Source organism: Patagioenas fasciata, chromosome 7, assembly GCF_037038585.1.
Source record: "Patagioenas fasciata isolate bPatFas1 chromosome 7, bPatFas1.hap1, whole genome shotgun sequence".
Classification (NCBI taxonomy): Eukaryota; Metazoa; Chordata; class Aves; order Columbiformes; family Columbidae; genus Patagioenas; species Patagioenas fasciata.
This window is the reverse complement of record NC_092526.1, coordinates 6,250,915-6,267,175: the sequence shown is the minus strand read 5'-3', so window position 1 is coordinate 6,267,175 and position 16,261 is coordinate 6,250,915. Positions and strand designations below refer to the sequence as shown.

At 39.5% G+C, this 16,261-nt stretch overlaps 1 protein-coding gene across 6 annotated transcripts in view; it reads right to left on the bottom strand.

Annotated features, from left to right (window-relative positions):
* The window catches only part of LOC136103416 (von Willebrand factor D and EGF domain-containing protein-like), a 183,470-nt gene extending 174,302 nt beyond the window's left edge, over positions 1-9,168 (bottom strand). For all 6 annotated transcript variants that reach the window (XR_011739932.1, XM_065841488.2, XM_071810732.1 and 3 more), the window contains exon 1: positions 8,927-9,168. Coding sequence is in view for 5 of the 6 variants with exons in the window: in XM_065841488.2 (XP_065697560.1) it covers positions 8,927-9,023 (97 nt within the window). In the remaining variant the exon portion in view is untranslated. The remainder of the gene's footprint in view (positions 1-8,926) is intronic.
* Positions 9,169-16,261: the final 7,093 nt, after the last annotated feature.

The window sequence follows — 16,261 nt, the reverse complement described above, 5'->3', positions numbered from 1 at the left end:
AGTTAGAACATTGCTTCATAAGCACAAATGAACATAAATCACTTCTTTCTGCATTGCTGGGGACTCACAAACAAGTATTGTTGCTAATATTGAAATTTACTGCCCCTTTTATTTAACTTGTTCATTCTTCTAAAAAATGTATGCTTGCGTTAGAACCGGTCAGGAATTTTAAGTGGTTTGTTTATATTCTGTTAATAAAACTTTTTGTAGAAATGTGCAGGTTTTGAGAAGCCCTGTACTGGGGTTTTTTGTTGCAGGTTTTGTGTTAGGAAAGGAGGTATTTGGAGGCTCATGCACTTAGGTGTGTAGTTTTGACCAAAAAAACCATGTATCAATCAATTGAATTATCAGTCTCTCTACCTAACTCTGGACCGGAATTGCTTTATTTCTAATTTTTACAAATAGCAAATACACTGTATGCCACAGAATGAATGGCCATGCTGTCCATAGCAGTTATTTATACCTTTACAGTGGACAAAGACATGGGAGACTGACACTGAAACCTTTATTCCAAGAGGTATTTAATTACTAATAGAAAGTGAAAGAGTTCAAATAAGAGATCTAAAGATATTCTCTCTGGCATAATCGATAGACCAGTTCTGAGGGCACTTGTCTGTGACAGAAGAGATTGATCCAGCTCCTGTATCCTAAAACACGACATCTTTCCTGTCAGAAGCGATTAACAAAACATCAAGCTATCAGTTAGCACTTGGGGTTTTTTCCCAGTTTTGTCTCAGTGGAAAAGTAAATTTTTAATTGTTTTCAATTGTTAAAGCAATTAGGCAGAAAAAACCCTTCCTGCGTGCATCAACAGCAGTTACTCAATCCGAAGTAGGTTATCTTTGGGAAGTCATGTATTTGGTGAACTGTTCCACAGATAATCACGGTGCGGAGGTTGCTGTAGCAGGGGTGAACCTCTGGAATTCAGAGGCAAAAATCCTGCTTAATAGTTGGATTTGTATGGTGTATTTTTTTGTGACCACCGCAATTTGTCTTGCTGTGTTTCTGCAGCACTGCTTTGAGCAATAATTACACGAAGCAGTAACAGCAGTGGCCAAAATGGTATTTCCTATGCTTATGTACACGTGGCCACCTGTGCTACTTTTTAGAGTATTGCAATGTTTTAGCTTGATACTCAATTTAGCCACATTAAAAGCAACATAAGTGTTCATATATGTTAAGGTTGTCAAAGGTGTACCTTATCCTCATGTGCTGACCAGCTGCAAACTTTTAAATCTGAGAACCTCACCAAATGGTTCTTCTGAAAGCCTGTGCTTCACTATCAGAGGAGGATTTCAAAACCCACCTGGACACCTTCCTGTGTGATCTGCTCTGGTGAACCTGCTTTAGCAGGTGGGTTGGACTGGATGATCTCCAGAGGTCCCTTCAACCCCAACCACTCTGTGATTCTGTGGTTTCTCAGCAAACCAGGTTTAAAAAAAAGCCAAAATAAAGTTGTCTTCTTCAAGGGTCTTAAAGAAAATCCAATACCCCCACAAAAATGAGGCTTTGGAAGACAGCTTGTTTTCCAGCTAATCATTTTATACACAAGTGCTGTTCAGTGTCTTTGCCGACAGCTCTTCTGAGTGGTAAAGAAGCTCCTACAGCACAGGTTTCTGACCTGGTGAGTGTTTCTGTCCCTGGGCACAGCTCACCAGGTCCCCTCGCGTCCCGCTGGCACTTAATGAGGATGCTTGGTATTCTCAGGAGGTGACTGCAAGCTCAGGCCTCGGGGAGGAGATGGAGTTGTTTTGAAACAGTGGATGAACAGTATTGTCAGGAGTGTATTAGTGAGAGAAAGTGTCTACACGCCCATGCAAGGAGTATAAGTAATAGCAAACAGGACGAGAAATGTTAATGGATAACAGATGTTATGAAGCAGCAGGAATAACTGTGGGTGATTTTCATGACTAAAATATCAGTTATTGGGAAAACATGAAAAAGGAAGAAGTGCAGGAACGGGGATGGGTAGTAGACTTGTGATTTATGTCAAAGCTAGTTGTATTGCGAGGCATTGCAATCATGTCAAGAGGAGAAAATAGTCGTAAAATTGGAGGTAATTCCTCTGGGAGATATATAGCTTGTGCTGGGATCACAGCCTGCGACTTGAATCCAGCTATCCTGAAGTACATCAGTATCTTTAAGCCTAATGCCCTCACCCAAGCACACACTAAGGACAGGGATTAAGTCAGACTTAAACTCTCTACATTCAAGCCTGAGTGCTCCAGACTGGGAATGCTACCGGCCACTCCAGCTTTTCTAGTGCCACTGTTTGTAGTGGTTTATTAGGGATTTATTCTACAGGATCAATTGGAATAAGTAGTCCAGGCAAAGGACAGAAAATTGTTTGAAACTAGAGGATTCTTAAGTTCAACAACTACAAGTGAGACTTTTAAAGGATATTATAGGAGAAAAAAAGCCTAAATACTTCAGGAATGTTATGGAGTGTGGGTGGTTGAGTTCTGCTGGCACTTAGAAGAATGTTGGAGCAAAACCCACCTTCTGGGGTGGTTATTGGCTAGCTAAGGGAGAAAGATAGCTTTCTTTTACCTTTATTTTTACTCTGCTTTATACACATTGAGAAAATTAAATGTCCATGTATTTTAACACTTGAAGAATAGGTTTCAAGCATATTGAGGTAGGAAACAGCCTCCTCTTCATTTTCCTTGTATTTCTTGCAAAAGAGAAACAAGGAATTAATTAGATTTCACCCTGTTTATGTCTTTGTTGCTAGCTCTAATCTTAACATCTAATAAAAGAACAGACCAAATGGCTCTGTTAAGAAGAGAACAGAGCTAATGATAAGGTAGCCTGAGTGAATCAAAGTATCTGTGCTGTGTTACTGAGGGAGGCTGAGTCACAGTCAACTAATTTTACAGCATGCCCATAGTTGATTATAAAGCAAATAATAGGAGGGAAGGGACAAAGCAACCTATTAAAAATAATCTCTGAAAGATATTTGAAAATCTGCCTGTTCTGGCAGCTGGACCAAATCAACAAATAACATATCTGACTGATACAGTGAGGTCTAATAATGCTAATTCTAGAGCATCTTTTAATTATTAAGTTATTCATAACAATGTTAGCGTAGCTATTAAATAAACTAGTGACTGAGTTTTCCCTCTCTTTGTTCTTCATATAGGGCTGTAGAAAATCAATGAGCTAAAATTCCATTAGAAGTTTGCATGAGGGTCAAAAATCAGCAAAATACAATTTCAAACTGAGATGAGAAGCAATCAGGAGCTGATCCAATACTGGCTCCTTTCTGTAAAGGAGTGATCTAGTTCAGATCCCTAGTCGTGCTCCACATTTACCATGAAACTCATCACAGAGCTATTAAATTTGGGAACTTCCAAGAACTCTCTGGTCCCTGTATCATCTTTTAGGCTTTTTCTGTAGAATTTTGCCTTCTGAGCCAAATATAAGTTAATCAGACTTTAAAAAAATGCAGAGAAAATAAGACTTAAGAGTCCAGGATGGGAAATGTTTTACTTTTTCTTATTAACGTAAGGAGGAGGAAAAGTTGGGGTATCCACCAGTTCATGGGAAGTACAAGAGCTACTGAGCTGATGAAGCATTAGCAAGATACTACGTGAGGGACCATTTACTGAAACTGTCAACACACAAAGCTGTCAAGGGACGGCTGAGTTGTAAAATGCTCCAGCTACCACAGGAGATGAATTACATTATTGTGCTATGCAGATAAATTGCAATCCGGCTCGTGGAAGCTGCTTTGCGAACAAAATAGGGGAATGAGATAAACTCGCTCTCGATCGATGAATTAATATAAAACCAGCAAAAGGAGCAGAGCAGACTACTACAATCCCTCAATTATATTAGGCAATCAATTTTTTTTTTTCCTTTCAATATGTAGAATATTCCCTCGCGGCCCCCGTGGATGCCATGCAGTGTGAACACGGCAATCAAAGTAATAGACGTCAGAATAATCAAAATAATATGTGTCAGAAAGAAGCAAATGAGTACATACATTCATTAAGTAAATCTCCTAAGAGCTTAACACACAAAACTCTTTCCAGAAAAGCTGTACAAACAATGGCATGTGCAATGGTTTTACTGCTGTTTCAAAGTCAGATGAAAAATATTCTTCAAAGTAACACAATTTTTTATCAGATTTCACCATAAATAATCTCTACTTAGGATAAAACACATAGTGCAGCTGCCACAATGAAGTTAATAAAGGTCATAACTGAAGGTAAAATACACAACTCCGAAGAAAACTTATGAATCATTGAACAACCAGTATGTTCTGACAATGAAGCATTAAACACAATATCCGTTCTTGTAGTGGAATGGGCACCAGCAATGGCCAACACTAAACCTCCACCTGCGAGGTGACAAGAAAGACCCTTAATCCAGGAGGAAAGTAGCCAGAAAGTCAGAATAAAAACTCAAATGTCCAAGGAAACAAATTTGTAGACAAAATAAACAAAATGCTGCTTCTCACAATATTCTCAGCCTTTTGAACCAACAAGTCTAGTTCACGAAAAAAAGTGGAGAAACATGTTAGAATGAAGGAGCCATTTTTAAAACTGGGAGTGTGTTATTAGGCTACAGTGGCCTAGGAAGAAGCAGGGAAAAAATGGAAAAGAAATTCTGTCTCTAATGAAGTTAGTGCAGGAAAGACTTTTCCTTCTTTTCTTGAACTATATGTGTATGATATAGTTGATTGAGTGTTTTGTTTGGTTTTTTTATTTTTAAATTATTGGATCCTTTCCTAAGTGAAATCAAAGGGGATTTGGGTGAAATTTCAAGTTGTGGGTTTTAGCATTTTAGAGGACCAAAACCAATACTTTGTGCCCTTGGAGTTTGTGTGTGTAGCCATTTGACTTCAGAGTTCATGAGGAAGATGGAGGAAGGTTCAGCATCTTTATTACACTCCTATTTACTATATTTGCTTCGTTGTGCTGCAGTTACCAGGGCTGAGCTGTGACTCATGAGCCCTCGATACAGATCTCAGCTCCACCAAAAGATTTTCTGCATGACCTTGAGCCACTTGACATCTCCATCCCATCTGTAAACCAGAATGACGATGCTTCCTCTCCGCAGCAATTTGTCTTGTCAATTTAGGAACACGCGCTGATTTGTCTTGACTACTTGCGGCTCCTATCGATTGCGAAGGAAGTTAGATGTGTACAATACTTCTTCGGATTTGGCATTTGGAGACAAAATAACTTTGAGGAACTGGACAATTAAAGGAAGCATTTTGGCCATGAATGTCCTATATTGTTATGAATAGTGCGTAATAAAATGATCCTCAGTTTTAGCACAGTGTAGAGTAAGGAGTTTACACCATATACGCATTTGGCAGGTTAATGGGAAACAGACAAATCTTGAAAGCTACAGTAGAAGGGCAGCCGTCTCACACCAAACATATTTTGTAGGGCTGTAGGGCTTTGAGAACAACTACTAATTTTTATCAAAAGATTGGAAGACAAATATGTGAACTAGAAATTATTTCCTTACCAAATTTCAAAGTCCTAAACTCCAATAGTGACACCCTGGTGCTGCTCAAGAGTCACAAACACATTCATTACAAGGTCACCCCACAGTGCAAGAGCCACCTGGTTTTGCCTTCTTATGAAAGAACTATTCCTGCAGTGAACATAACCCTGTTGTCTTTCAGATTAAAAGGAGAGGAACAAAACAGTTACCAGCAAACAAATCATTGTAAAAATGATTTTTACGAAGCTACTAGCTTTGCTTTGACTGCACATAATCATATAAAATCAGATTTCTCTCTTAGCTGGAACAATACAAACTAGATTAATTCCAGACAATGAGGCTACTAGAGATACTTGATCTTGACAAAAACTTATGTAAGAGGGAAATAAGATGTTAACCTGTAAACAGCTTTTGATAATTAAAAATTATATTGGGGAGAAACATGAGGTAAAGGTTGTTCTTGGACATGGCACTTAGTGCCATGATCTAGTAAATGGACTGGAGTTGGACCAAGGGTTGGACTTGATGATCTCTGAGGTCTTTTCCAACCCAGCCGATTCTGTGATTCTTCTACCTTTGGTGGTAATTACTGCTTGTTTGCCATGGCCAGGGAGCCTTGGGTTTACTTGTGCAGGAAGGCAGTCAGCAGGGTATTTTTGTTTACACGGTGCTATAAATGTCTGTTGTGCCTTCCACAGAGTGAAGATGGAGCCAGAGTAATCCCAGTGTAATTTCTGAAGTCACAGGAATGTCCCTGACCAAACCCACTCGTGGGCTGAGAGCCTGATCCCTTCAAGCTGTTTCCAGCCAGATACCTGGGGCTTCCCTGGGGGTGTTGGGACCCTCCTGTGCTCAGGGACCCAGGGACTGCAGGGGCCCTGGAGCTCCAGGGGGTTGCAGGGGACCTGTATGGCACGTTTGAGCTCTGACCAAGGGGTGGGGGTTTTGGCACCTGCAGTAGGTGCATGAAGTAGGTGGGAAAGCCCCTGAATAGTTTGAGTTATTCATTTTGAAAGACTCATGGGGAAACGTTTTCTCAGTTCCAGTATATTTTTGCTTCAAGCATGGAAAGTCCATGGGCATTCAGGTTTTACAGCAGAAGTTCACAAGTGACATCATGGGTTGCTTGTGGGTAGCACACAAAGGGGATTACATACTCTGATTTCAATTTCATTCTTCTAGGTGAAGCAGGAACAAGGTTCATAACATTGCAAGACATGCTGAATAATTTTTGCCATGCTAGACTATTCTCAGCTACATTCTTAAATCAGCCCATTTGGATGATTTGAGATTGCATTGTCTTTTCTCACTGTAGGCTCCTAACTCTCCCCCGACACCATCCTCTCTCTTCTTCTCTTTCTTCACCTCAGGATATGTTAAAACTTTTTCTTACGTGTTTCAGAGTTGGGAAAATCCACAGGAGTGAACTTGCAAACAATTAATTGTATCTGATTTTACTGTGTGTGTAACACCTTGCAGTGAATCTTCTGCAGATTTCATGAGCTTTGAGGGCAGCTGATGCTTTGCAGAAAGCTCATATCCAAAGTAAAAACTTTTTCAATTGTATGTTATGAAAAGGCTCCAGAGGGGACGGGGAGCAATTCCATCTTGCTGACGATGTTACAAGCAACTATCTGGTTTAAGATACTTATCTCTAAAATGACTCTGTAAAAATGCTCTTGTCTTTTTCTTTTGATTGACTTATTTACAGAACTTCATCTGAGAAAAGTCTGACATGCTCTGCGTTGTCATTCCTCCCACATCTATGATTCACTGAGTTGCTTTTCTCCCTGATTCTTTACTTAATCCTCTACCAGAAAGTAGATAAATATGTTATTGGTAACCCTGTCATGTTTCTCAGTCACAGGAAATGATGTAAAAACCCAAAATAATGAGAATATCCTCCATCACTGGGAGCTTCGTTCCCTACAATAAACATGCAGAACATGACAAAGTTCTTCCTTGGTTTTTAAAGGCCTTTTTCATCTACTTCTTGATGAGGCATCTGTAAAAAGCTGTTTGGTCAGACGTTCCTTATTCACGGTTAAATTCTTATGGGATTAGTGGGTTTGTTATACTCAGAGTACAAAAGTAAACAGCATATGGCTCTGTTAATATCCTTGTAATGTCACAACACAATCTGTCAGAATGCAAACTTTTTTGAGCAGTTTCATTTACTTCCAAGTTCACACTATGGAAAAGAAACGACAAGCCTTATGAATCCTTCTGCATCACCTGAGAGACAGCAAGCTATTTCTTAATTCTTGTTTTGTGTTCCCAGTTTAATAAGTATGTCTATACATATTACCTTCAGTAACAAAAATACGGGGGAAAATACTGTTACTTAGTTACTAGGAGTTAAAAGATCATTTCCCCTTGATGAAAAGCTTGTTCTATCAGATAAGTAGCTGCTACACTCCATAAAACTGGCAACCCTTCAAAAGGTTTCAGAAATTAAAGGCATTGTTTGAAGATAAAGGCGATAAGGTCATTTGCCTTGTGTTTAGTGCTGAAAACCTTTCTGGGTGACCCTTTGCTATTCAAATGACGAGTGCTTTCAATTGTTTTGACTTCATAGAGCTAATGAGCGCTGGCTGACGATCACTTTTAAGACCAGTTGGAACTGTGCTGGAATTAAATTTTGTAAAATATTGCAATGCATTTCCATTAAAGGGGGAGTCCCTCCACAGACTTCGCCAGAGCTTTTTCTGTAATCACAGCACTGCTCCCACTGCTTTGCTCAGGTTTTTTTTATTAACTCTGTTTTTACTAGTTGAATAATGTCTAACATGAGTTTCAGTGTGCTCCTGAAGGAGATTAATAAAGCTGTGTAAATAAGCTGCATATGTAAAATCTATGTCCTCTTCAAATTCTATGCTAGAGTGAAACAAGCCTTACATTTAATGTGTACAGTAGTAGAAAAATTACTCATGAACTTTTTATTCCCAGAGACTGTATAGCTGTGTATTATTATACATGTAATGTACTAATCTGTAATGTTGGTCTGATATATGGTGTATGCATTTCTCTCCTTAGAGGAACAGATTCTTATTTTAAAGCTTTTTCTTCTTTTATGGTTAATTTCATATATTCCATTTATTGGAGAATGTTGTGAATATTCTTTAAATCACTTGATTTTTTTTTTTGTAGTAGTAGTAGGAAGTAAGAATCTTCAGAGGTTTATAATTTCTTTATGAAAAAAAAGGTGAAAGTCCTCTAATGGACAATAAACACTAGGTGCTGTAAGCATGCTTGGTTATCACTATGACCTTCATCACCTTAGAAGTTGTTTATTTTAACCTTGCTTCCATTCTATTTTGGAGACTCTTTCTAATAATAGCCCTCTATCACTCTAACCCACTTTCAAAAGTAAATGTAAACAAGATCATCTCAGTTTAAAATACACATGAACTCTGTCCCCCCCAAATGACTAACAAATAATTAAAAAGTACAAAATCCTTACCTAACGGAGCTGACTCAGTGCTAATGGCCAGCAGGGGAATCCAGCAGAAGTAGGCAACAAGTTGGAGATGCTGATGGAAAGGAAAGGGCTGCTGCATATTGTCCAAGAGAGGTTTTATCCACGCATCTGCAGTTGCTTAGAAGCTAACTTTCGAAGTACTAAACTTTGCATGAAAAGCCATCAGCCTGCCTGCCTGTTTCTCTTTTTTTTTCCTCTTTCTTTCTTTCTTTCTTTCTTTCTTTCTTTCTGTCTTTCTGTCTTTCTGTCTTTCTGTCTTTCTGTCTTTCTGTCTTTCTGTCTTTCTGTCTTTCTGTCTTTCTTTCTTTCTGTCTTTCTGTCTTTCTGTCTTTCTGTCTTTCTGTCTTTCTGTCTTTCTGTCTTTCTGTCTTTCTGTCTTTCTGTCTTTCTGTCTTTCTGTCTTTCTGTCTTTCTGTCTTTCTGTCTTTCTGTCTTTCTGTCTTTCTGTCTTTCTGTCTTTCTGTCTTTCTGTCTTTCTGTCTTTCTGTCTTTCTTTCTTTCTGTCTTTCTTTCTTTCTGTCTTTCTTTCTTTCTGTCTTTCTTTCTTTCTGTCTTTCTTTCTTTCTGTCTTTCTTTCTTTCTGTCTTTCTTTCTTTCTGTCTTTCTTTCTTTCTGTCTTTCTTTCTTTCTGTCTTTCTTTCTTTCTGTCTTTCTTTCTTTCTGTCTTTCTTTCTTTCTGTCTTTCTTTCTTTCTGTCTTTCTTTCTTTCTGTCTTTCTTTCTTTCTGTCTTTCTTTCTTTCTGTCTTTCTTTCTTTCTGTCTTTCTTTCTTTCTGTCTTTCTTTCTTGGAGAGGGTGTAATGTGTCATTAATCCCAGGATTTCCAAGAGGGAAGCCCTCCAGCGGTCCACAAACCCCACTGGCACCCACCCACAGCAGCCATGTGTCCCTGCAGCTGCTGGGATTTACACACCCCACACACCCGGGGCGAGAACAGGAGTGGGAGGTGATCCTGGAGAAATTCGGGTTGTAAACCAAACACGCTTGCTCGGGAGGATTTTAAAGCAGACGACAGAAACTTTAGATTGTTGCAGCCACATCTGATGCTGCGTTTGTGTGAGAGGGTTTAAAAAATGACTAAATATAAGCTTGCAAATAGTTTTTTGCTTCAGATGGCTAGGGGTTGCGCTTAGGCAAAGCTGTTACGGAGGTGTCTGTGCGGCGCAAACAGCAGTCCTGAAGGTTTGTGTCTTGGGTCGATATGTCATTCTTTGGTATGTTAGAGAATAGTCCTTTGCTGCTGAAGTAAAGTGTGGCAGCATTAGCTCTGCCAACCCATCCTAAAGAATGAGATGTGTGTTTCAGAGGGTCAGCTCACCAGTGATAATAACAGAAGTAGAAAACAAGCAAATGGCAGTAAAATAATTCGATCCCTCATGTTGCTGAGTTACATTTTTCTAAAGTTTTTTCTCATTGGAACGTGCCCTGTTGCTACCTCATGGGTCTTTACCGCTACTTCTAGTCAGTGTGAACAATGTGTATTGTATGAGAATGTGTATTGCCAGCTTAACGTGCAATATGAAGAATTTGCTATTAAATTGCATGCTATACTCTGATATTCATGGCATTTTATTTAGAAAATATTGTATCACCACCCACTGTTCAGTGTTTTCCATACCTGCCAGTGCTTCTTTTATTTGATTTGACAAGTTTGATTATTTTCTGTCTGCTTGTTTAAGTGAGGATATTGTGAATTATCTGATAACAGAGTAATACACAAGTCTGTAAACATTCCATGCAAATCGCTGTGAAGAACATTTCAACTAAAAGCATCACCAAAAGGTATTTTGCAGTACAGCCAAGGAGTTTCAAATGTTGTTACTTGGCTTAGCTACATCCCTTCAGGAGTTTTACCACTGATTTCTTTTAGGGAAATATAGGTTATTTAGGAAGAAACTTCTAAAACGTTTTTTCTTGATTTTGGATTTCAGTGTTGTGAAATCACTGCTTTTAACAGTGCCATTGGATTGGCTATCTCATAGGCCTGCTTTGTAGCCCTTGGGGACTCTTTGTGAGTCCATTGGTTTTATTGATGTGTAGATTTAATTCCTTCAAGCTTACGAAGACTCCAAGCCCAGTATTGGTTGGGTTGGGTTTGTTTTTTTTCCTTAAGAGATCTCCATCCATTTCTTGAGTACAAATGTACGACAAATGATAAAATTCCAGTTTATTTTAAACAGGACATAATTTCTACCTTTATGTGGCTTTCTCAGTTAATGCTTGAATTTCTTTGTGGCAGTTTCTACACACTGATGGAGGCCTAAAAGGCATAGCTCTAATGTTTAACTTTTAACACAAAAAAAGGCTGAAATCTGTTGTGGGTTGAGGTTTATCCTTGCCAAAATACTGGCAGCCAAAAGAATTTACAAAAAAAAAAAAAGGCAGAGAGCTTTCCACAAACAATCCAGCCTTTGTTTGTCTTTTGGACACAGAAAGCAAGAGTAACCAGGCAAGAAGCACAATGCAAAAAATGGTATTCAGGACCTCCTACAAGAGCACAAAAGGGATAGTTTTGTAGATTTGATTATCCTCTGACCTGCTGCCTATCTAAGCAGGTTTTAATCAAGGGGAGCCTTTGACGGTGGTTACTGCTGGTAAAGATGAAATGAAACTTCCCGTTGTCTCAGCCAGGGAGTTTCCCTGGGTTGGACGTGGTTCCCCTCAGTTTGGCAGGACAACCAGCTCCAGGTCAGACAATACCTCCCATTTCCATTCTCCCAGACCAAGACAAGACCTTCTAGATGTCAGGAAAAGAGCAAACACCATCTTCTCTCCCCAAACATTAATTTAAAAAGTCATGGAAATCTAAAACCATGGAGAACCTGCATAAAAATATTGCAAAATACTCCTGGTCTCCACACCATTAAGCTCAGTAACAGGAGACACTGAAGCTCCCCCGAAAGCTGGTGTTGTCAAGTGTGAGTAGTGAAGACTTGCAACAATTATCTTCACGGTCTGTACAAAAAAAATTCAGCCCACCACTGAAGGCCTGACACCAGTCCATCTTGCGTTAAATTCATTTTTAATGGTAGGGGTGGATATGGGGAGTTAAACCAAGCCAAAAATCACAGCTGGGAGCTGGCAGCAGCATTTCGGACTTGGCCAGAAATTGTTTGATGGATACGCATGTTAAGTGTAGAGATCTCTACACTTTATGAGAAAGAGACTGTGTTTGTGTGAAATATCCCACTCAGCAAGTTGGTGCTGGGATGCTGGGAATGGACTGGAGGAGCTGGGCTCACTCGGGATGGAAGGACCGGGCAGCCCATGGGGAGGCAGCAGAGGTAGGAGGACGGCTGTGGGAAGAGTAGTTTTGCTTTTTTCTTCAGATCCAGAACTAAAACTCAGGTTTGGACTGAATGATAACATGGGGATAAAGATGCAAATATCTTGAAGGCCTCCAAAGGCGTGACTTTTTGACACTTTGTTCCGAGTATGAAATGTTCAGGCTCCCAAGTCAGAAGTCCTTGGGCCATAGTGAAGTTTTGATGGGTGAATCCCATCACTCAGGTGTCTTCTGAAGGTCACATGGAATCTCTGCCTGGATCCCCCAGCATGAAGAGAGGGTAATACCATGTTCCACTTCTCAAAAATGGAGTGTGGCCAGCACTTTCCTTTTGCAGTTGAGCCAGCAGACAGTTGTGCAGTCCTTTTAAGCACCAACACACTCAGTAAAAACTGATGTAAAAACGACAGTCCAGGTTTATTTCCTTCTGTTTCCTATGAGGAATACCCTCACTATGAGTCTGTCCCCTGGGGTGGCGTTCTAGGCATAGAAGAGATTTGTGACAAAGTGAACATGACCTTACCTGTATACACAATTTCCTGGTAGGGCATAGCTCTTCAGAAGGAAAACAACATCTTCATTGAATAGTATAAATGTTTTTGTGAGTGAATTTACACATTTACATTGGCCAAAGCACCCCTCTGCGCATTGTTGTTTGCTTGTTTTATCTGATCGAAAATACCTGCAAGACCAGTGACAAGGAATAAATTTGCTGTGCTCCCAGGACAATCCCTTCTCTGTTTATAGGGGCTGACTGTGTCCGTCAACTCCTGCAATCCTTTCTGCAGCCTTAAAGCAGGTGGAAAGGTTGGAATGATGGATTTTAACTGAGTTCCAGCAGTTTCCAGGAACCAGTCCTCACAAAGGATTTTCCTAAGAGGGTTGAGAAGGGATTCAGGTCTGGGATTCTCTCTCTCTCTGCCGTTGGCTCCTATTTGTTGTAGTAATCTGTGTCCATATATTTTACCGATATGCCAAGCACAGTTATTATAACCAAGGTGCAGTATTCACACACCTCATTAGCCCAAGTGAGACTCTTTATCTCACCGCTCTTACTTCAAGACTGCACAAGTGAATGACATTTGGAACTTCATCTCACCTTGTGCCTTGTTTGGGGAAAAAAAAACAGTGGTTGCACAGTGATTAGAGCTTGTGTTGTCCTCTTTTAGTGTGTAGAACACAGTATTTCTGATTCTTAAGAAAATAATACAAGTGGTACATGTAATTTGCAGGACCAAACTCTTCATTTAAGTGAGGACTAGTGGTGATCTTTAGGGTAATGATTCATTATACAAAAGCGTATCACTCTGGGAGTATGGCAGTTGATTTGTACATTTGATCATTTGGTGTGTTTATCTGTCAGCTTCCCATGGGAGAAGCCTGATGGCTTTCAGAGCATCACTCCTTATTACCCAGTGGGCGAAACTATAGGAGTTCAAACTCTAAAGCAAAGATAAACTGAAGAAACTTATTAATTATATGTAGGATTTTTAAGGATATACAGAGCCTAAGCGCTTGGGTTCGGAGACAGCATAAACGCATCTGTTAGACAAAATTAAATCAGTTCTGTGTAACTTCTCTGCCCCTTGGTGTGGATCAAGGTTGGATATAATCCTGATGTGACATAGTTATGCAGGTGGATGAGTCTGTTTTGCTCTTTTCACTGTTTGGCCACGTGGGTTGCACTGACCATCTGAACTTCAGCAGGATGCAGCACGTTCTCATTAAATTTGCAGTGTGCACCATCAGTGCCCTTCTCAGATGGTCCTTCTGCCAGGGCAGGTGAGCTACAGGTGAGCCCAGCACCCTGTGAACTGGTGTGCTGTGGCACAATCACAACCGAGCTGTGCATTCTTCATTCTTTCCTTACTTTACTGGAAAACACCAAACTATTGCAGAGATGTCAATATAAATCACATCTGCAATTCACCTCTGCTCCAGAGTGCCCAAAGACATATGTAAAAGAATGGTCATCATTGCTGAGCAGCTCAAAACCAAAAACTACCTTTCTATGTGAAGAGATCAGCAATTAGCAAATAGTAATCAAAAGAGGACACCCATGTCCACACTGTGTATATTGGAGCTGGCTGGGGATTTCTCTTCAGAATCCGTTTTCAGAAAAGCATGAGACTTCAAAAAAATCGGTAGGAATAAATATTTTTTTGTTTTCAGATAAGTATTTCTTTCCATTTTTTGTGAGGTGCCTGAATCAGTCGTCACCTTGTCTTCCACAAGGAACTGCTTCAGCCTCTGCGAACATCAGTTATTGTGCAACTTCGCTGAAATGATTAAACTTGATTAAAAATAAACCTGCATTTTTACTCTTCTTCTGCAAATTTAACAAGTATGGAAGTATCACAATACTCTCACAGACTGGAAATTCGTAAAAAGCTTTTACATTGGTGGATGAGTCCAATAAGACAGGATAGAGTATGGAAAAGAAATTGGACTTTTTCTGAAAAACTTCTTTGCTTGTTCTCCCTATATCTTGACTTACCTTGATGGGATAGTAAAAAAGAAAGAGTAAGAAAAATGGCTACTTGTAGCCATGATTATGGACGGATAACACCAATACAAAAATGGCCATTACTCAGAAAAATCGCAGGCTGAATTTTCTCATTGAGGGAACTTTCCTTTTAGGAAACAGTTTCCTTTGAAATGACAGCAGCAAGGCATTTCACAGGAGTTTTTCATCAGCATTAGCAGTGGAAAGGCAGGAAGTGGAAAGGTGTTGCTCCTACCTTGAACCATTTCATTCAGCCTTTTTCTGGAACTTTTCATTTTATAGAAATCAAAATCATAGAGGGCAACCAATGCTGTGCCAATCCCCCTCCAGATCCTCCAGCCAGGAGTAATAATGAGAATCAGACCAGAACCAACAGGTTTAATAACAAAAGGTGGGAATATGGCTTGGGTTAAAACCAGCATAAAACCGGTATTAAAACTGACTCTCCATATATCTGTCATCTCTTCTTTCATCCTCCTTTTCCATCTTGGCCATTACAGTTTGATCTTGTAAGAAAGTCTCTGTAAGCAGATGTGTTCAAAGAAAGCTCGATTGCTGCACAGGGCCTTGGTGGGGCTCCTCTCCAGAGGACATGGTGGTTGTTCTACTTCTTCAACACAGATGTTGCCTCTTTAAGGCTTTTAGACAAGCACAGAAAAATCATAGCGGTAATGAAAATATGATATAAATGGTACAAAAATGTGAAATATGGCTAGTTAATAGGTAAATGAAAATAAGTGGTGGAGAAATGGGGAGTATTACAATGTAGATCACTCCTCCGATTCAATTGCCTTTCTACATTCATTCAAGAAAGAAAAATATTTAAAATATTATTTATTTTTTAGAGATGATAGGTTAATCTAAGTATTAATGGGGATATTCATTGTTCTCAGCTTAACTATAAAGATGAGCTTTAAGAGACAGGCATCCCAGCAGATTTAATAGGGACAGTTAGATGCCTCCATAGGATCTCCCCATCGTAAATAGTTTTAGGGTCTCTGAGGAAGCGACTGGAGAAACCTCACTGCATTACAGTAGAGGAAACCAAGGCATATCAGTCTGCTTTTAAAATTCTCCCTCTTCCTCCTGCCATCGGTATCGTACACAAATAGAAAATGAATTTTAAAGATTTTGTTAAAACATTCGCAATGGAACAAATAGGAATTTTATTTCAAGCTCCCAGTAACATATGTTTCACTCTATAACCTTATCACAGAGTAGGTTGCCTTGGAAAAGACAGATTTATTCTGGAACATTTTTCTTTCATCTCTTTATAGTTCTGTTGATGATTTTAAATGTTTGTGCTATTGGTACTTATATACAGTAAACGATAAATGATATATTACAACAACAACTTCATGAAGCTGAATTGCCTTTTTTTTTTAGTGAATTTACTGCCTTGAAAGGTAACAGATTGACAGTACTAGTGAATTAAATCCTCTCTTTATCCCCAGAACAAGCATAATATGGGCATTGCAAATATTTTCCAGACCTGTTAATCAGCCATGACAGCTCAACCCTCATCC